Source organism: Podarcis erhardii (assembly GCF_964252035.2).
Source record: "Podarcis erhardii genome assembly, chromosome: 13".
Taxonomy (NCBI): domain Eukaryota; kingdom Metazoa; phylum Chordata; class Lepidosauria; order Squamata; family Lacertidae; genus Podarcis; species Podarcis erhardii.
Genome location: NC_138502.1, coordinates 45,476,778 through 45,497,606, shown reverse-complemented (window position 1 = coordinate 45,497,606; position 20,829 = coordinate 45,476,778). Strand labels below are relative to the sequence as shown.

Here is a 20,829-nt window from a genome sequence, read left to right as displayed (position 1 = left end):
TGGGATAACAACTCCTTGGCACAAGATTGGGCAAGAGATGTTGGACACAATATAATGTTTGAAGACTGGGAAAGGTTGTGGAGGAAAGGGGTTAAGTTCACTGCATGCACGGTGTTAAAGGAAAATGTTATGAAAATGATGTATAGATGGTACTTAACCCCTGTAAAATTAGCAAAGATTCACCATAAGACTGATAACCTATGTTGGAAATGTAAAGAAAAAGAAGGTACTTTTTATCATATGTGGTGGACCTGCCCCAAGGTGAAAGACTTCTGGGAAAAGATATATAATGAATTGGGAAAAAATGTTGAAATATACATTTAAGAAACCAGAAGCCTTTCTACTTGGCATAATAGGTTTGGAGTTGCCCCCAAAAGATGTTAGATTGTTTGTGTATGCCACAACTGCAGCTAGAATTTTGCTGGCCAAAAATTGGAAATTACAAGAAGTACCAACCGTGGAGAAATGGAGGATGAAGATGATGGAATTTTCGGAGCTAGCTGACCTGACCGGAAAAGTCCGTGACCAGAGGGAGGAGGACCACCAAGAGGAGTGGAAGAAATTCAAAGACTATTTAGCTAAATATCTTAAGATAATATAAACAGAATTACTTGTGAGTACCAAATAGGTCTGGGATTTGAAAATGTGATGTGTAAAATATTATGTTAAAGTTAAAAATGAAAAGAAAGTAAGACGTTAATTGACCAAGTAAATTTTATGTGAAAATACTTTTGGAAAACTATTGCAATGATTTATATGGAAACTCAGCCAGGGGGATTCGAGAAAGTCACTTAACAATGTTAACAAACGTGGAATTACTATAATCAGGATAAATGTTTGTTGGTTTGTTTGTTTTTTGATTTTCTTTTTCCTATCTGTTTGTTATAAATTTGGAAAATTAATTGAAAAAATTGAAAAAACACACAAAAAAACAACTCCTTGGCGCAGAATCGTCTAACCTCCCCACAAGCAAATCAGAATGAATGATCAATATATAGTTGATGCTGTCTAACCTCCTTGCAAACTTTGTGCCAACAAATCAGGGTTTATGCTCAATCGAACAGATTGCCTGAAGCACCCGCTGTCCTTGGCGGCTGACATTTAAATTTTTTTGGGACAGTGGTTGGACTGACTGGAAATGAAGTGCAGGCCAACCACCAGCCCACCTTCTTTTCATTCTCTGCTGGAATCCCTGTTGTGTTGGGGGTGGTCTGTGTGTGGGTGTTTTTTGGGGGGAATGGTGTATATTGCTTTCCTTATTATTTATTATTATTTTGGTACCACCATATGGTGGTTGGGTATTGCCTGTTTGTTTTCCCCTGTGTTTTGGTAGTTCAGGACATTGTGTGTGTTGCCAATTTGAGCACTGCCTTTCCTTCTTAGGAGAAAAGCAATGACAAACCTAGACAGCATCTTAAGAAGCAGAGACATCACCTTGCTGACAAAGGTCTGTATAGTTAAAGCTATGGCTTTCCCAGTTGTGATGTATGGAAGTGAGAGCTGGACCATAAAGAAGGCTGATCGCCAAAGAATTGATGCTTTTGAATTATGGTGCTGGAGGAGACTCTTGAGAGTCCCATGGACTGCAAGAAGATCAAACCGATCCATTCTTAAGGAAATCAGCCCTGAGTGCTCACTGGAAGGACAGATCCTGAAGCTGAGGCTCCAATACTTTGGCCATGTCATGAGAAGAGAAGACTCCCTGGAAAAGACCCTGGTGTTGGGAAAGATGGAGGGCACAAGAAGAAGGGGACGACAGAGGACGAGATGGTTGGACAGTGTTCTTGAAGCTACCAGCATGAGTTTGACCAAACTGCGGGAGGCAGTGGAAGACAGGAGTGCCTGGCGTGCTATGGTCCATGGGGTCATGAAGAGTCGGACACGACTAAATGACTGAACAACAATATCCTTCTTCTGTGAAATGGGTACATTTTTTGGTGACTGTGACGGTTCCTTATATTTCCGGAATGTTCCGCCCTTGAGCCTGAAAAGATCGTGGAGCCCTGTCTCAGTCTGAGGGAAGTACTGGCCTGAGAGACAGTACCGTCCTTCCACACAGTTCCCATTTTGTCCAAAGCGGTTTTAAAGGGATGGCTTCTCAAGGGTTGCCAAACAAAGGAGATGGAATTGCGTCTCTACTGACCCCAAGAACTCAAGATATCAGCTCTATAGCGGGGGCACTCCAAAAAGAACTGTAAAAGCAAACATTTTGGGTTCTCGAGTGGGCTCAAAAGCCATGCTGCTAAATGTTGAACTTATTATTGAATGATTATTCTTTTCATGTCACCACAGTGCCCTCAGGTCCCAGAAGCCAGGCTTCTGATTCTTGAAATTGTTTAGTTTGCTGTCACCCGCCTGTACATTAAAGCAGCAACAGGGCACTAGTTCAGAATTTAAACCCATAATGAGGCAACTGGCTCGTTTTGTAGCTTTTCATCTCAGCATGAGCTTTGATCTCATTAAGACAACAGTTCATGGCATCAAATCCTTCTAAATTATTCTTCGCCACCCTGCTTTTCAAAATGGAGTGTTTGTTTCTTAAGGCTTGCATTTAACAAGCTTCTTTCCAGTGCATGAGAAAAAGAAAATGCCTTAACAGTTAAATCTCAGTTGCAGCCTACAGGGATTTGAAGAACCATTATTCAGAAAAGGGGCAGGACCCACAACTAGTCATCTAAGGTTTTAAAAGAATAGCAATGGATTTCTTACAGGGTCAAAGCAAAGTGCCACATTTTTTTCTGGTGGGAACCAGAATAGATCCAGAATTATTAAGTACAGTGGTACCTCGGTTTACGAACTTAATCCGTTCCAGAAGTCCATTCTTAAACCGGGGCACGCTTTCCCTAATGAGGCCTCCGGTGCCCTTCCGCCATTCAGCTTCCCTTCTTAGACCAAGGTAAAGTTCGCAAACCAGGACGCTGCGGAGTTCGTAAACCGAATCGTTCGTAAACAGGACTGTTCTTAAACTGAAATACCACTGTATTGCTGAGTGCTGAGAGTTCGTTTCTAGACACACGGCGCTGGTATCTCATTTATGTACAAGGCATGTGAACACATGCGTGGTTTCTGCAGGAAACAGCTGTCCCTATGTAAAACTGGGAGGGGGGGATGGGGACAGACTGCTTATCACTATGGTGGCTGAGTGTGCATATATAGCAGGGAATCTATTTTCTCTGTGTATAGAGGAATGCGTCTCTGTGTGCAGCAGGGACAGGTGAGAAGGCCAACACCACAAATATAGTGTTTTGCTTTGGCCCATAGGAGTTAGGTTACCTGTTTAATATTTTTATGCCTCTCCCCTAGCATCAAGACATACTCACGGAAGTCTACAGAAGCCGTGCCAAAGCCCAGCGACAACAGGAGTGTGTCAACAGATAAACAAACACAATGGTATGTTTCCGAGCACATTTCAAAGTGTTGGTGCTGACCTTTAAAGCCGTAAATGGCCTCGGTCCAGTATACCTGAAGGAGCGTCTCCACATCCATCGTTCTACCCGGACGCTGAGGTCCAGCTCCGAGGACCTTCTGGCGGTTCCCTCATTGTGAGAAGGGAGGTTACAGGGAACAAGGCAGAGGGCCTTCTTGGTGGTGGCCCCCGCCCTGTGGAACGCCCTCCCTTCAGATGTGAAGGAAATAAGCAGCTATCTTATCTTTAAAAGACATCTGAAGGCAGCCCCGTTTAGGGAAGTTTTTAATATTTAACGCTGTATTGTTTTTAACACCCGATTGGAAGCTGCCCAGAGTGGCTGGGGAAACTCAGCGAGATGGGCAGGGTATAAATAATATATTATTATAATAATATTATTATAACAGTAAAACTGACAACAGGCTACAAGCACCCATTGCAAATTCTACCACAGATGAGAAACTTAGCATCATGGGATCATAGAATTATAGAATTGGGTCGCCTAGTCCCATGGTTCCACAGGGGAGCAATCTGATTTTTAGGGGGGCAATTAAAGAATGAGTTATTAACAGTGAATGGCCTTTTGGGCTTCCTCCACGTGAATAAGAGTTCACTTTTTGACTAATCCGAATTATATGTCACCGGGGGGGGGGGGATCAAGGTTTTAGAGATGCTTAGGTAGGGCATAGCCAAAAAAATGGTTGGGAACCGTTGGCCAATGCCATCCCTTCCAATGCAGGAAACCTGTAACGCTGAAACACCTGTAAAATTAAAACATATTCTGCCAGGGGCTGAAAAGATGTCAAGAGGTGATGGTAGGTGACTCCCCCCCCCTCAAAAAAACTGAGAAATTGCTACCCATCTCACCTCAATATAGAGTGATATAATCTTGGGTAGACTTGGGATTCCAGTCACACTGTGTGTGTGTGTGTGTGTGTGTGTGTGTGTATAATGTTTATATGTTTGTTTGTTTGTTTATATGTACGCTTAATGTATATATAATATACATATACATTACAATATAGTAGTATATAGTAGTGGGGGTGGGGTGGAAAGGCTATCACTGAGGAAATGTGGTGATTTCTTTTTTCTACTGAACCTGGAGGTCATCGATCAGAAATGGATCCCCAGATTTGTTCCCCAGCTCTACAGGAGTCAGAAGGATCACACTTGCGCAGATGGAAAGAAGATTCTGTATCAACCAAGGAGGAGTGGCAGATTAAACTACAGTGGTACCTCGGGTTAAGTACTTAATTCGTTCCGGAGGTCCGTTCTTAACCTGAAACTGTTCTTAACCTGAAGCACCACTTTAGCTAATGGGGCCTCCCGCTGCTGCCGTGCCGCCGGAGCACGATTTCTGTTCTCATCCTGAAGCAAAGTTCTTAACCCAAGGTACTATTTCTGGGTTAGCGGAGTCTGTAACCTGAAGCGTATGTAACCTGAAGCGTATGTAACCCGAGGTACCACTGTAATGGGAGCAATAAGGAACTAAGAGGAGAGAAACTTTATGAGAGACACGGGAAAATTTGTAGATTATTTGAAATGCCATTGTACGCACCAAAGTTCATTAGCAGGATTAACTTGAACCAAACAGTTAAAATGAAACTTAAAAGGAAACCAAGGAGTAGTTAATAATTGGAGTAATGAAGAAACTGCAAAAGGGGAGGGGGAGGGAGTCAAAACATTTTTGTTTATTGTAATATTGGATTTGTATTGTTGTCAAAAATTTTTTTAAGAAAAACAGAGAAATAAAATAAATATAATTTTAAAAACTGCATGCACACACGCATTCCTTAGGAGCAGTCATGTGCAATGCCAGCTGAGTTATTCTACACACCACTCCTATCTTCTAAACACCCCCCCCCCGGCGAGGCTCAGTCCCAGCCAGACACCCTGTCATTCTCTTGGGCTTTTATAAAGGCTTGTGTTGTTTTCTGATTGTGCTTTTATTTATTATGTTTATCCAAAGGTTTGTAAATCTGCCCTGAAAGATGGTACCTGGGGTTACATACGCTTCAGGTTACAGACTCTGCTAACCCAGAAATAGTACCTCGGGTTAAGAACTTTGCTTCAGGATGAGAACAGAAATTGCGCAGTGGCGCAGCAGCAGCAGGAGGCCCCATTAGCTAAAGTGGTGCTTCAGGTTAAGAACAGTTTCAGGTTAAGAACGGACCTCTGGAATGAATTAAGTACAGTGGTACCTCAGGTTAAGTAGTTAATTTGTTCCGGAGGTCCGTTCTTAACCTGAAACTGTTCTTAACCTGAAGCACCACTTTACTAATGGGGCCTCCCGCTGCTGCCACACAATTTCTGTTCTCATCCTGAAGCAAAGTTCTTAACCCAAGGTACTATTTCTGGGTTAGCGGAGTCTGTAACCTGAAGCGTATGTAACCTGAAGCGTATGTAACCCGAGGTACCACTGTACTTAACCCGAGGTACCACTGGATAAGAAGCGGTTTTTGTTTTGTTTTTAAAAAGAAAAAACAAAATGAAGAGGTTCCATTGTTATATTTCATTTCTCCCACTTCAGGCAAGTCACAACGGACTAGATGCAGTCAGAGCCAGGCTTCCTAATTCAAGAAGGAAAGAGGTATCTATTTGCCCTCCACAAAATTGAGGTAAAATAAAAATCTTAAGATCCAAGTGTCATGGTGAAAAGAGAAAATTCGCAAAGCCTTGGGTCAGCAGGTTTCCCTGATGATCTCATAAACGCTCACTAAAAGGTAGGACTTATAGCCAATAAACTGTTTTCACTGTCCAGGTAAGTAGGGGCAAGGAGGAAAGTTTGCATTCCTTTTCACGTGAGCAAGGTTCACAAAAGGCTAAGGTGTCCTGCAATTTCCTTGGTGAATTTTGGACCTAGAAAGTTACAGGATAACTAAGCAAGAATTGCATGGTGCCAAAAGTCATTCAGCATGCAGAGGATGCCATAAAGTCAGGTGGTAATAATAATAATAATAATTATTATTATTATTATTATTATTATTATTATTATTAATTATTTATACCCAGCCAAGGCAGGGCTCAGAGCTGCTTACAAGCAATAATAAAAACAAGTTGAATGATTACAACTTAAAAACAAAATTAAAATACAACATTAAAATATGGAAACATTAAAATATTAAAATGTAGCCTCATTGCAGGAGGAGAAGGAAAGGAAAAAAGAAAGAGAGGGAGGGAGGGAAACAAATTGGCTCCAAGCCAAAGGCCAGGCAGAACAACTCTGTCTTACAGGCCCTGCGGAAATAAATCAGATCCCACAGGGCCCTGGTCTCATGAGGCAGGGAGTTCCACCAGGCCGGAGCCAGAGTTGAAAAGGCCCTGGCTCTGGTCGAAGCCAATCTAACTTCCTTAGGGCCCGGGACCACTAGTCCAGGGGAGAAAGATTAAAAATGTTATTTTGGATTGCAAGGAGATGGCTCTTTGCAAAATAACTTGATTATTTAGAAAACCGGAAACAATAATAGAATTGAAGTTGGGAGGGATCCGGAAGAACATCTAGTCCAGCCCCTACAGGACCGCCTCTCCTGGTATGCCCCGTGGAGGACCTTAAGGTCCACAAAAAACAACACTTTGGAGGTCCCGAGCCTCAAGGAGGTTAGATTGGTTTCAACTAGGGCCAGGGCCTTTTCAGTGCTGGCCCCGACTTGGTGGAACGCTCTGTCACAAGAGACCAGGGCCCTGCAGGACTTGACATCTTTCCGCAGGGCCTGCAAGACAGAGCTGTTCCGCCTGGCCTTTGGTTTGGACTCTGTCTGACCCTTATGTTTCCCTCCCCTTATGGTCTTGATTTATCAGCTACATTAAAATGAGGCTGCATTTTAAATTGCATTTTAACCTGTATTTTAAATTGGTCCCCCCCCTTTTCCCCCTATTATGTTTTTACTGTGATTTTATTAGTGTTAGCCGCCCTGAGCCCGGCTCTGGCCGGGGAGGGCAGGGTGTAAATAAAAAATTATTATTATTATTATTATTAATCCAGGAATATGCAGGGCTCGAACCTCCAACCTTGGCATTATCAGCACCACACTCTAACCAACTGAGCTATCCAGGCTGACATAGCTGAATTCACTTAGGCCGAATCACACTGAAGGTGCAACCGTTTTACTGCACACTTTGTCAGGTGCATGAAAAGTTATCAAATGGATGGAGGGCTGCGTGTCGAGATTCCTGCATTGCAGGGGGTTGGACTAGATGACCCTCGGGGAGGGGGGTTCCCTTCCAACCCTACAATTCTGTCCTTCATCAGCAGGTGTCTATACATACATCATGCTAACAAGAAAAAAAGGAACCGGATCTCTGACAAAGCCTAAATGCAATACAGTGGATGCTCGGGTTGCGAACGTTCGCAATCCGCAATGCTGCGTCTGTGCACACGCAGGTTGCGATTTGGCGCTTCTGCACATGTGCAAAGCACGATTTAGTGCTTCTGAGCATGCGCCGAAACCCGGAAGTAACCTGTTCCGGTACTTCCTGGTTCAGTGTGTTGTGCAACTCGAAAATGTGCAACCCACAGCATCTGTAACCCGAATTATGACTGTATAAGGACAGAGTGATCCACTCACAGCAGCTGATTATCTGAGAGGAAGATTTGACAAAGCGCCATATGGGCTTGTACTGTCAGGAACTGTGCTCTGAAGCAAAGCACGAGGTTTGAGTGAGCTTGCAAAATACTTTGTGACAGTGGAAGCTGCTGGATACCTTTCATCAAGCTGGGCTTGTCCCAAGACTGGCTTAAAAGTCCCGGGTCCCCAGGTTGTTTTGTACAACAATAAATACTGCAGGAACAAAGGAAAGGGCAAATTATCGCAAATTATGTCAACAAGCAGAAAAGCCTTCCTGTATCCAGGCAACCACAAAACCATGCAACAACAGGCATCAGAATGGGGAGACGCCGCCTGCCACCGCTGTCGAAAAGATCCAGAAAGCGGGAACTGGGAAAACGAAAAGCACAGCTTTGATGGTGCTGCTTTGGAGACAGCTTGCAGCCCCAAACATGTTCAGCGACTTGTTTTGAGTGAGTTGCTTGCGACTAACAGTGTTTAGCTAAATTGTAGAGTGTGAGGAAGACTGTACAGTGCAAGTACAGCCCTCTTGACAGCAGGAACATGGTTAACCTTGGGAAACGTAGCAAGAAAACAAATGAAGTGGAATATTGTGGGGATAGGTAAAGATAAAGGGACCCCTGACCATTAGGTCCAGTTGTGGCCGACTCTGGGGTTGCGGCGCTCATCTCGCTTTATTGGTCGAGGGAGCCGGCATACAGCTTCCGGGTCATGTGGCCAGAATGACTAAGCCGCTTCTGGCGAACCAGAGCAGCGCACGGAAATGCCGTTTATCTTCCCACTGGAGCGGTACCTATTTATCTACTTGCACTTTGACGTGCTTTTGAACTGCTAGGTTGGCAGGAGCAGGGACCGAGCAACGGGAGCTCACCCCGTCGCGGTGATTCGAACCGCCGACCCTCTGATCAGCAAGTCCTAGGCTCTGTGGTTTAACCCACAGCGCCACCCGCGTCCTATTGTGGGGATGGTCCAGTATAAACCCACTTGCTGGCATCACAGGAGACAATGGGGTGTGCCTCTGAGGGTGAAGCCAAACCGTTGCATTAGCAGCACTGAAATGACCTCCCTGGGGCGCTGGTCTGGGCACTGTGTCTGGAGGTCCTGGGCTGCCCAGATGACAAGACTCACCCACCCCTCGTCCTTACTGATGTGGTTCAAAGGAAAGCAGAGCAAGACATTTGGCACCAGCTTGGCTGCAGGAGTTGCCAAAATTCCTTCTTTTACACATCTGTTAAAGATCACAGCCTTGCCTCTCTCTGACGCTGTGGCAGTTCTGCCAACCAGCGAGCAAGGCGTCATCCCTTTCCCAAGCTCCCTTCAAGAACAAAATCTTGTACTGAGTTACTCTGTAAAGGTAATTCTCCGAATCGTATGTTGAACATTTTGACCTTCTGCTGTAACACTGGCTGCTTTCAATTATTTACTGGATGTTGTAGGTCGGTCAATACATCTATCCGCTCTTTCTTAAGGGGAAAAAACATCTCATGGTTGCGTACTTTGCACTGTGACAGTCACCTTCGGTGAGCAATGGAATTTTACTATTTTTGGACCCTGAAGGCAAATTGCTTTGGTGACGGCAACTGACCTGATAAACTGCGCGAAACTTCCAATACAAAGTGAACCATTCTTTTAGTACTGCTTGGGAGAAACTCTATTTCTGGGGCTGGCTGGCCTGAACCATTCCAGTACAGTGGTACCTTGGTTGTTGAATGGCTTGGCTCCTGAACAAATCAGCTCACGAATGCCGCAAACCCGGATGTGAGTGTTCCAGTTTGCAAATGTCTTTCGGAAGCCAACATCCAACTGAGTGCAGGAAGTTTCTGCAGCCAATCAAAAGTCACACCTTGGTTTTCGAATGGTTCCGGGAGTTGAACGGGCTCCCGGAATGGATTAGGATTGATAACCAAGGTACCACTGTAAAGGTAAAGGGTAAAGGGTCCCCTGACCATTAGGTCCAGTCGTAACCGACTCTGGGGTTGCAGCACTCATGGCCGAGGGAACTTCTGGGTCATGTGGCCAGCATAACTTAGCCGCTTCTGGCGAACCAGAGCAGCGCACGGAAACGGCATTTACCTGCCCGCCAGGTAAATCTACTTGCACTTTGATGTGCTTTTGAACTGCTAGGTTGGCAGGAGCAGGGACTGAGCAACGGAAGCTCACTCCCTCGTGGGGATTCGAACTGCCACCTTCTGATCAGCAAGTCCTAGGCTCTGTGGTTTAACTCACAGCACCACCCAGTCAATTTTGCCCTCTCTTGAGTTTTCCTGTGACTTGAAGAACCCCAGCCTGTGGCAGCCAGGCTGCTTCCCTCTAAAGTTGCATGCTTCAAAGAAGCACAGAAAAGCCCAATAATATGGTACTGAGAGCTTGAAGTCAGCTTTGTTGACTCAAAAGCTAGTTCCACTGAGTTTAGTGTAATGTATCCTCAGGTAAGTGTGTATAGGACTGCAGTCTTCACCCCATCTTTTAAAGCAAATCTCTAACCCTCCCTTATGGAGCAGTGTGCTTGGAAGTATGCAGGCAACACCTGCTGAAATCTCAGAAGTCCAAGGAGTTTCTGAATTTTTTTTCCTGGTATTCAGGGGAGGCACTCCAATGTTTGGGGGTTTAGTTTTTCATCCTTCATCAAGCTTTGCATGAGCCAAAAAAATTATGAAAAAGAAGAAGAAATGGCGATGGGAAGCAGAAACAGATTTAGGCAAATCTATCCAATAGGCATAATCTATAGGTTATGGGACACAGGTGGCAGTGGGGTGCGGGTGGCGCTGTGGTCTAAACCACTGAGCCTAGGTCTTGCCGATTGGAAGGTTGGTGGTTCAAATCCCCGCAACGGGGTGAGCGCCCGTTGCTCTGTCCCTGCTCCTGCCAACCTAGCAGTTCAAAAGCACATCAAAGTGCAAGTAGATAAATAGGTACCACTCCGGCGGGAAGGTAAATGGCGTTTCCATGAGCTGCTCTGGTTTTGCCAGAAGCGGCTTAGTCATGCTGGCCGCATGACCTGGAAAACTGTCTGCAGACAAGCGCCGGCTCCCTTGGCCAGTAAAGTGAGATGAGCGCCGCAACCCCAGAGTCGTTCGCAACTGGACTTAACTGTCAGGGGTCCTTTACCTTTACTTATAGGTTACAATTCAGCTTTCCCAGCGTGGAATCTCTATGAAACAAAAAAAGTGGTGGCGGAGACAGGATGCCAAAGGGAATGGTGAACCCACCAAAAGGATTATCAAAGAAACTTGAAGAGAAATGGGACAACTTGGGTACAAACTTATTTTTTTAGCTCGTGGAATACAGTCTACACAGCTCTGTTTGCGCTGCTGTACTATGCCTGCCCTACGTGATGAAGAGTTGAATGTTGTTAGCCTGCTATTTCTGGGTGATGTTGTGACTACTACTGTTAACCAGTTATGGAAATCTTGCAGTGCAATGCTAATATTTTATGTTAGGATTTACTCATGTTTTCTCAGAAGTACACTAAATAGGGAGCTATAGACTCATAGAATGGTAGTTGTCTAGTCCAACCCCCTGCAATGATCTCCAAACTCTAAAATGTCATGATTCTAAAAGGGATTTATTTACAGTTATATGGTTTGCATAGGTATCTGGTATGTTGCTATGTTTAAGTATAGCATTTAAAATAGCCTAATGAATATTTTGGAAACTGATCTGGGTTTAAGAAGGATAGGATATATGTAGCAACACAAGGAAAGAAGCTAACTGTGGCACTGATCCATGTATAAATGGAATAAACAGCAGCTAAGTGAGTTTGCCACCCAATTAATACTTGACGCGCAGCCAATCCTGGCTTTTCAACTAACACGCCAAAACAATAGGTGCATTTGCAAATATATGTTGGACGCAGTCACTTTAGATGTAGGCTTTTACAAAAGTTATGAAAATAGCCCTCTGCTATTAATGACTGCCCCTCCAGCTGAACTTTTCACAGGTATTCTGTGACAGGTCACAGAAGGGAAAATTAGGGACTTGTTTTAACCCTTTGCTTCTTAGTTGCTATCCCATGACAAGGGAGCAGCCAGCTTAGCCATACCTACCTAATAGAGACGAAATAAACCCCCGGGTCCATTGCAATTTGCTGAGTAAAACTCTGGGCACGGTACAGCACCCTTTGCTTCATATTCCTGCTCTCACCAGCAAGAGAGCCACCTTTGCAACGCTTAAGTTTCGATTTTACACACCACCTCTCCTCTTTCTCCGCCAAATATTTGACGATAAGTAAGTGCCCCCCCCCCGCCCACGAGGACACGCGCGCACCCTCCTTCGAGGAACCCGGAGAGATGATGGGCCTGGGCACATTCACTCCAATCCATGCCTTCAAATGCAAACCATCGGCTTCTAACTATTGCCCTGTTCACTGGCACCCCCTGGCGCTCTTTACTCGCGAGTAAGCGCCCCCTGGTTTCAGCGTCCCATACTTCCGGATCGAACCCAAAACGCTGCGCTTGGAAATCTGGTCCTCGCGCTTTTTGGGGGAAGGAAAGGCGCGCGTAAAGAAATCTACATTTCCCCGGGGACCTACCAGACGGCTCCTTCCACCCAGTTTATTTCTGGTCTCTGCCGCCTACCCTCGTGCGCTTCCAAGCCGGTACCAACGCCTCCCAAGAGCGCAGCGCTCCCCCTGCCTACCCAAGAAAGCGAGTGGCGTCGCCTTCTGCGCGCCTCTCTCCCTCCTAAGGAAAAGCGGCGTTAAGGACGGCAAGCCTGCTTTTTTGAAAAAGAGAGGGAAGGCTCGGAGCGCGCTGCTGACTTTCCAGCCCCCGCCGCGCTTACCTGCCGCCGTGACAGCCAGGAGGAAGGCGGCGAGCGCCCGGCCACCCCGGTGCGCCATGACGCGCGCCCTGTTGCGCACGGGGGGACCGCGGCGCCGGGAGGGTGGGGAGCTTTGGCGCCCCGTTTGGAGACGGCCTTGGGGGGCAGAGGAGCTGCTGCGATCCGGAGCCGGCGGCACTTCCTCCGGCTGCTCCGAGGAGCGCGCGTCTTTCTCTCTTTCTCTCTCTCTCTCTCTCTCTCTCTCTCTCTCTCTCCTTTCCTTCCTCTCTGGTCCGGAGCTGCTGGTGCTGCAGTGCAACGCCTCCTCTCCTCCTGCTCCTCCTCCCTTCCCCGGGACTCGTCCGCTGACTTCTCGCCTCCCCTTTCGCCGCCTGCTGCAACCGGCCCTCGCTCGGCCTCAGGGCGGCCCCTGCTGGGCGTTGCGCGCAGGCTTAAGCAGCGCGCTCGCCTATCGGAAGCCCCATGGGAACCTAGAGGGGGGAAAGGAGACCCCGGGCCGGGAGGAGCAGAAGAACCATCTCCCCCCCCCCCACTGTCCCAGGACCTGACCACTGGATGGATTGATTCAGTTTCTATGCCGCTTTTCATTCAAATAAATGCCAAAGCGGCTTACAAGCAATAGAATCCTAGAAATGTAGAGTTGGAAAAGACCCTGAGGATCATCTAGTCCAACCCCTTGCAATGCAGGGATTTGCAGCTGTTGTTTCTGCTGATAATAAGTTAGTAATTATTTAGAATAATGGTTGAGGGGGATTTCTCTTTACTTATTATTTGCTGGTATTTTGAGACTTAATTTTATTGTGTATTATTATATTCTAATGAATTGTTGAATATTACTTTATTTTATAGAAGTTGTTTACAGTGGTACCTCCGGTTAAGAACTTAATTCGTTCTGGAGGTCCGTTCTTAACCTGAAACTATTCTTAACCTGAAGCACCACTTTAGCTAATGGGGCCTGCTGCTGCACGGCTGGAGCACAATTTCTGTTCTCATCCTGAAGCAAAATTCTTAATCCGAGGTACTATTTCTGGGTTAGAGGAGTCTGTAACCTGAAGCATCTGTAACCTGAAGCATCTGTAACCCGAGGTACCACTGTATTAAAAATCATTTTTTTAATTATTGACTTATTTGTACTGGGACAGACTGTTATAAGACGTGTTCTATTTATTTTGTTGGTTCTTCATCTTGTAAACCGCCTTGTGCATAAAGGTAAAGATCAAGGACCCCTGACAGTTAAGTCCAGTTGCGAACGACTTTGGGATTGCAGCGCTCATCTCGCTTTAGTGGCCGAGGGAGCCGACGTTTGTCCGCAGACAGTTTTCCCGGGTCATGTGGCCAGCATGACTAAGCCGCTTCTGGCGAAACCAGAGCAGCGCACGAAAACGCCGTATACCTTCCCGCCGGAGCGATACCTATTTATCTACTTGCACTTTGATGTGCTTTCGAACTGCTAGGTTGGCAGGAGCAGGGACCGAGCAACAGTAGCTCACCCCAACACAGGGATTCAAACTGTCGACCTTCCGATTAGCAAGCCCTAAACCACAGAGCCACCCGCCTCACTTCCGCCTTGTGCATAGCAATATGCAAATGATACAGATCACGTACCCTTCAACATTTCTCCGATGAAAATCGGGCCATCTTATTCCATTATTATTATTATTATTATTATTATTATTATTATTAACGCCCTGCCCATCTGACAGGGTTACCCCATCCACTCTTGGTGGCTTCCAACATAATTAAACATTTAGAAACTTCCCTGTACAGGGCTGCCTTCAGATGTCTTCCAAAGGTTGTATAGTTACTCATCTCCTTGGCTTGGGGGTTGTATAACTTACTCCCAACTCTACAATTCAAGTTACAAGAAAGGAGATGCCGACTAAACATTGGGGGGGGGGGGCGGAATTCTGACAGTAAGAGCTGTTTGACAGTGGAACAGTCTCCCTCTGGAAGTTGTGCACTCTCCTTCTTTAGAGGTTTTTAAGCATCTGTCATGAATGCTTTAACCTGAGATTTCTGCATGGCAGGGGGTTGAATTAGATGACTCTTGGGCCCCTTCCAACTCTAAGATTCTTTGATTCAATGAAAGCTAATGCACTAAAATGCATACATTAAATACATCTAGTCAAAATAGCAGGAATGCCAACATTTTAAACAAATATGTCCGTTTGCAAGATTCAGGACACACCAGACACTCGCCCACACTAAAGAAATAATGCTCAGAACTGTAGTTTGATAAAGGTGCTAGAATTGTAGGTCCGTGAATGGTAAATTACGGTTCACAGCAGGGGTCAGCAACCTTTTTCAGCCGTGGGCCGGTCAACCGTCCCTCAGACCATGTGGTGGGCCAGACTATACAGTGGTACCTCGGGTTACATACGCTTCAGGTTACAGACTCCGCTAAGCCAGAAATATTGCTTCAGGTTAAGAACTTTGCTTCAGGATGAGAACAGAAACTGTGTTCCAGCGGCGCGGCAGCAGCAGGAGGCCCCATTAGCTAAAGTGGTGCTTCAGGTTAAGAACAGATTCAGGTTAAGTAGGGACCTCCAGAACGAATTAAGTACTTAACCCAAGGTAGCACTGTATTTTGGAAAAAAAATAGGAACAAATTCCTACGTCCCACAAACAACCCAGAGATGCATTTTAAATAAAAGCACACATTCTACTCATGTAAAGACACCAGGCAGGACCCACAAATAACCCAGAGATGCATTTTAAATAAAAGGACACATTTTACTCATGTAAAAATACGCTGATTCACAGACCATCCGCTGGCCGGATTTAGTAGGCGATTGGGCTGGATCTGGCCCCCGGGCCTTAGATTGCCTACCCCTGGTTCACAGGAATATTGGGAGGGGGAATATGTTTTAAATATATGGTGTGTGTGCAGATTCATCTCATTCACCAAAATACTATGCTCTGCTTCTGGTGTTGCTATGAATCGCAGCCTTGCCTGCTCCCAAAACACTGGGCACTTTTAAAATACGCAATTATCCGAACAAAAGCAACAGTGATCACAAGTGAATGTGGAATGTGGTTTCGTTTTGCAGTTTACAAAATCGTGACCGCAGTCCTGATTTGTGGAAACAAACTCCTTGGGATTCCAGAGGGGTGGCCCTATATTTATCTGTTGAAGGAAAAACAACAAAACCCTCCCAGTCACCTTTAAGACAGGCCACTTTATTATGGCATAAACTTTTATGGACCAAAGTGGGTAGACTGGGAAGCGGGGAGGTTTGTCAGCAAAGAGACCTAAAGGTCATGGAATGAAAGGCGCATATCGCTAAGCAGAGTTGAAATGAAGACAACAAGATTAGAACAGGATATAGAAACCTTACTTTGAGGTTATCGGTTGGTCTGCTTGCTTGCTTGTTTGTTTGGTGTATAGACCCACCACACAAACAAGATTATATATTTAGTTTTGCTTTTGAAAGCTGCTGCGTCATCTGTTTCGGAAAGCAAAGAACCCAAAATATCAGCTGCTCCTGTATCTAAAGTTAAGGCAGATAGGTTAAACAACCTTCTGTCTAAGTCTAAGCTGTGCTTTCCCAGTAACTAAACCACCCTCTGTCTAAGTCTAAGCTGTGCTTTCTCAGAAACAAGTTTTGCTCACTTCCATGGGGAAGGTTAGCTTAAATAAATGCAGACCCTCCGAGTTTCCCCATTTTCCAGGGCCGGTCCTGGATCTGCAGAAGCCGTCCAAGTTTCTGCTTTGATTCCAGAATGACCCGCTTTTCCTTAGGACGTCCCTATGTTCATCGGAAGCTATGAAGCTATGGAGTTATCTGACCCCTGAGCCATCTGAAGGCATCCCTGTATATAGGAAAGTTTTTTAATGTTTAATTGTGGTTTTATATATGTTGCAAGCTGCTCCACTGTTTCAATAGGAAAAGCAAAGCCTGCAGGCCTTATTTGTCTCTTCCTCAAGGGAAGCCTACAAAAAAGATGGCTACCCCCCAGAGTCAGGTTTGCAGTGTCTGTAGCTAATAATAATAAATAAATAAGAATACTGACAGTGGCAGCGGGGTGAGGCAAAAGGGAGGAGGAACTGAGCAAAAATGGGGAATACTTTAAAATGTGAGGAGGGAAGTTAAATTCTGCTCCCCTCCCTAAGATATTTCATCTACATGAGCTTCCTTTCCAAAAAAAAAACAAAACAAAAAACACCAAGGAAATTGCAAAATAAAGTACTTAGCCTTAAGTTCTACACCATGCCGTGAGTATCCTGAGGTGCTTCACATAGATTCAGCACCCAGTCATGTCATTGTCGATTTAAGCTGCAAGCAGAATAGCAATGCTGCCTCTGGATTTCTCGAACCCAAATAACATTCTGTAGCCAGGAGGGAAGTCCTGAGTGTGTGTGCGTGTGCTGAAGGATGGTATGCATTTGAACAGCAGTGTGTGTGAAAGGGTTAAACACACCTACCTTTTGCTAAGTTCCTGATCATATTTCCCTTATTCACTACAAACTGTGGTTTAGGCAAGGAAGAAAATACAGTGGTGCCTCGCAAGATGAAAAGAATCCGTTCCGCGAGTCTCTTCGTCTAGCGGTTTTTTCATCTTGCGAAGCAAGCCCATTAGTGGATTAGCGGATTAGCGCTATTAGCGGCTTTTAGCGGCTTAGCGGATAAGCGGCTTAGAAGAAGGGGGGGGAGTCAGAAAAACTCGCAAGACATTTTCGTCTTGCGAAGCAAGCCCATAGGGAAATTCGTCTTGCGAAGCGCCTCCAAAACGGAAAACCCTTTCGTCTAGCGGGTTTTTCGTCTTGAGAGGCATTGGTCTTGCGGGGCACCACTGTAAATGTACAGTCATACCTCATGTTTCGTTTGATTCACGATATGTTTTTTCAGGTTGCGTCCCACGGCGACCCAGAAGTACCGGAAAGGGTTACTTCCGGGTTTCGCTGCTCACGCATGTGCAGATGTGCAAAATGACGTCACGGTCATGCGCAGAAGTGGCGAATCGCAACCTACACGTGTGCAGATGCACCGCTGTGGGTTGCGTTCTAATCATGTTGCGAACGGGCCTCCGGAACGGATCCTGTTCGCAACCAGAGGTACCACTGTATATAGAGGCAAAGGTGTTTTGAAAGTGAAGTGTTCAAGTGGTGGGACTGATTCCTAGAGAGGTGAGATGGACCATAAAGAAGGGAAGGTCTGGAGCAGGGGTAGGAAAACAATCGCCTTCTCAATCCGACCCGTGGATGGTGTTTTTACATGAGCAGAATGTGTCCTTTTATTTAAAATGCATCTCTGGGTTATTTGTGGGGCATAGAAATTCGTTCATTTCCCTCGCCCCGAAATATAGTCCGGCCCCCCACAAGGTCTATCAAGGGGCTGGAGCAACATTCCCTGTGAGGAAAAGTTACGAACAGGGCCGGCCCAAGACATTTTGGCACCCGAGGCGGACCACAAAATGGCACCCCTCGATCCCTGCTACTACGGGGGCAAGAATGTTACTTGCCCCAAAGTGGAAAGAAGCAGAAGTCCCAGCAAAGGAAGAATGGATACAAAAACTTATGGAATATGCAGAAATGGCAAAACTTACCGGAAGAATAAGAAATCAAGATAACAAATTTTTTACAAAAGAATGGAAACGGTTTATTGAATATTTACAGAGAAATTGTAAACAGATGAAAACATTGGCAAGATTATTGTAATAACCTGCAGTGCATATTTACAGTAGATACGGTAATTAAATGAGCAAGCCAAAGGAATCTGGATATGCAGAAGATATTTAAAAAATAAATTTAAAGAACTGCAGAAAGAGGGGGAAGGAAGTAAAATTTTGAAATGTGAAATTGATTGTAAAACTAATGAAATGTATAAATTTGAAAAGTATATAAAAAAAAGAAGACGCAGTGAGTGAAGAACTACATCAAAAACATTGGGGAAATGAGGATCTACATTGAGATCTGCTGCCCCGTGGATCCTGCCTCACCTTGTCTCTTTTTTTTTAAAAAAATAATTTTTAATTAATTTTCAACACAAATATACAATTTTATCCAAATTTTCACAAATTATTATTTTTTGGACTTCCTTCAGCTTCTCTGCCAGTCCTCCATATTTACCTCTCAATTACGCATTCCTTATATATATTTTGTATTGCCATTAGTCTTCCCTCCCACTTCTATTTCTTTTTAACAATACATCTTAGAATTCACAGTGCTTCTTGAAACCCCACTAACGTTGTTTGCACATCACATATACTTTTCAGATAATCTACAAATTTTCCCCAGTCTTCAATGAACTTTTGGTCTTGAAGATATCTGATTTTCCCAGTTAATTTGTCCAGCTGCCTCACCTTGTCTCATGGGTGGGCCGGCCCTGGTTACGATCTATGGGGCAAAAGGAAAGTAAGCAGTTTCTGTGGTCTAGAAAATTGTGTGTGGTGCCGGAAAGGGGATAAAGAGAGACGTTTTCCTTCTTTTCACAGAATATGGTGGTACCTTGGTTCTCAAACTTAATCCGTTCCCGGAGTCCATTCCAAAACCAAGGCGCACTTTCCTATGGAAAGTAATACAAAACGGATTAATCTGTTTCAGACTTTTAAAAACAACCTCTAAAACAGCAATTTAACATGGATCCATACAAGAAAAGAAATAAACAATGTACTGCAGTCACACAAGTCGATCAGTAGCTGAAGTGGGTTCCACACAGTCACAAAAACACGCAAAAACACAATTAATAGCAAAAACAGACAGAAATCAGCGTAGCACTCAGAACGGAAGTGTGGCACTCAAAACGGAGCACTTCTGGCTTCCGGGAAAAAAATCGCAAACTGGAACACTGACTTCTGGGTTTGCAGCGTTTGGGTTCCAAGTTGTTTGAGTACCAAGGCATTTGAGAACCAAGGTACCATTGTTCTGTCATGTGACAAAGACACATGAGAGCAGAAGCAGCAAAGCAGGCTGGGAAGTGCTGGGACTGCACAGTCACTTGGGCCTACTCAAGTTATTCAGGCCTAACTGCTAACTGTTGAGTCCCTCTGCCATGTGACTTGGCAGCCATTTTCTCTGTGTGTTCTCAGTAAGATTTCAGTCAAGAGTCAGTCTGCCTCAGTTGTGAGCGGACTCAGTATGTAATCTCAGTCAAACTGTTTGGAACCGTGCTGTTTATGAAGAAGTGTTTTTTTTTTTTTTTTTTAAATATATTTTATTAAGTTTTGAAAAAGAGAACAAACATAAGGAAAAACAAAAACAAATGCGCAAAAACACCAAACTATACAATACAATAGAAGAAAGAAAAAACAATTTAAACAAACAAACAAACCCATCTTAAAAAAGATTAAAAAGACAAAAAAGAAAAAAGAGCACAAAGAAAATCCCTCTTTTTAGTCCACAGCTTTGATTGACTTATTTTCTTGACTTCCTCTCATCTCCCTTTTTTGTATTCCTGTTAAAAATTAATTCAGCAAATTCTTGTCCAATTTATTTGTCTAGTTATCCGTCCAATCTTATTTTATACCTCATCGCTGGAACCCTTTCTGTTCATTTCAGTACCATTAACATTCAAAAATTTTACAATGTTTCTGTAAATAAATTTTAAATTTCTTCCAATCTTCTTCCACCAACTCTTCTCCCTGGTCTCAGATTCTGCCAGTCATCTCCGCCATCTCCATATAGTCCATTACTTGCATCTGCCATTCTTCCAGAGTGGGTACATCTTGTGTCTTCCAATGCTTTGCTATGAGTATTCTTGCTGCTGCTGTTGCATACATGAAGAAGTTTATTTTAACTCAGTAAAGCTTTTATTTGATTAAAAACTCTGCATTATTAATTTACGCTGCAGGTCATGTTCTAGATCCTGTCTGTGGTCACTCAGCAAAGCCAAATGGTGGAAGACGCGGAGCAGACAAAAGGGGAATGCTTGTTTGTAGGATTTGTACTGTTCAAACGGAAAGGGCTCAAACCATCGCAAGAGGTGTTGAAATTGTGGGAGGTTGGATAGTTACAATGGAATGGTCTCGGTGGCAGGGTGCACATTTTTATTCTTATTTATTTATGGTAATTTGTCAAAATAAAATAAAAATTAAAAATTAAGGAAGAAGAAGAAGAAGACAAAAGGACATGTTTCT

General features: G+C 44.5%; 1 protein-coding gene across 1 annotated transcript in view; it reads right to left on the bottom strand.

Moving 5' to 3' along the window:
* Positions 1-12,988, bottom strand: part of PARM1 (prostate androgen-regulated mucin-like protein 1) — a 37,095-nt gene extending 24,107 nt beyond the window's left edge. The window contains exon 1 of the mRNA XM_081836354.1: positions 12,754-12,988. Coding sequence (XP_081692480.1) covers positions 12,754-12,811 — 58 coding nt within the window. The 5' untranslated portion in view covers positions 12,812-12,988. The remainder of the gene's footprint in view (positions 1-12,753) is intronic.
* Positions 12,989-20,829: the final 7,841 nt, after the last annotated feature.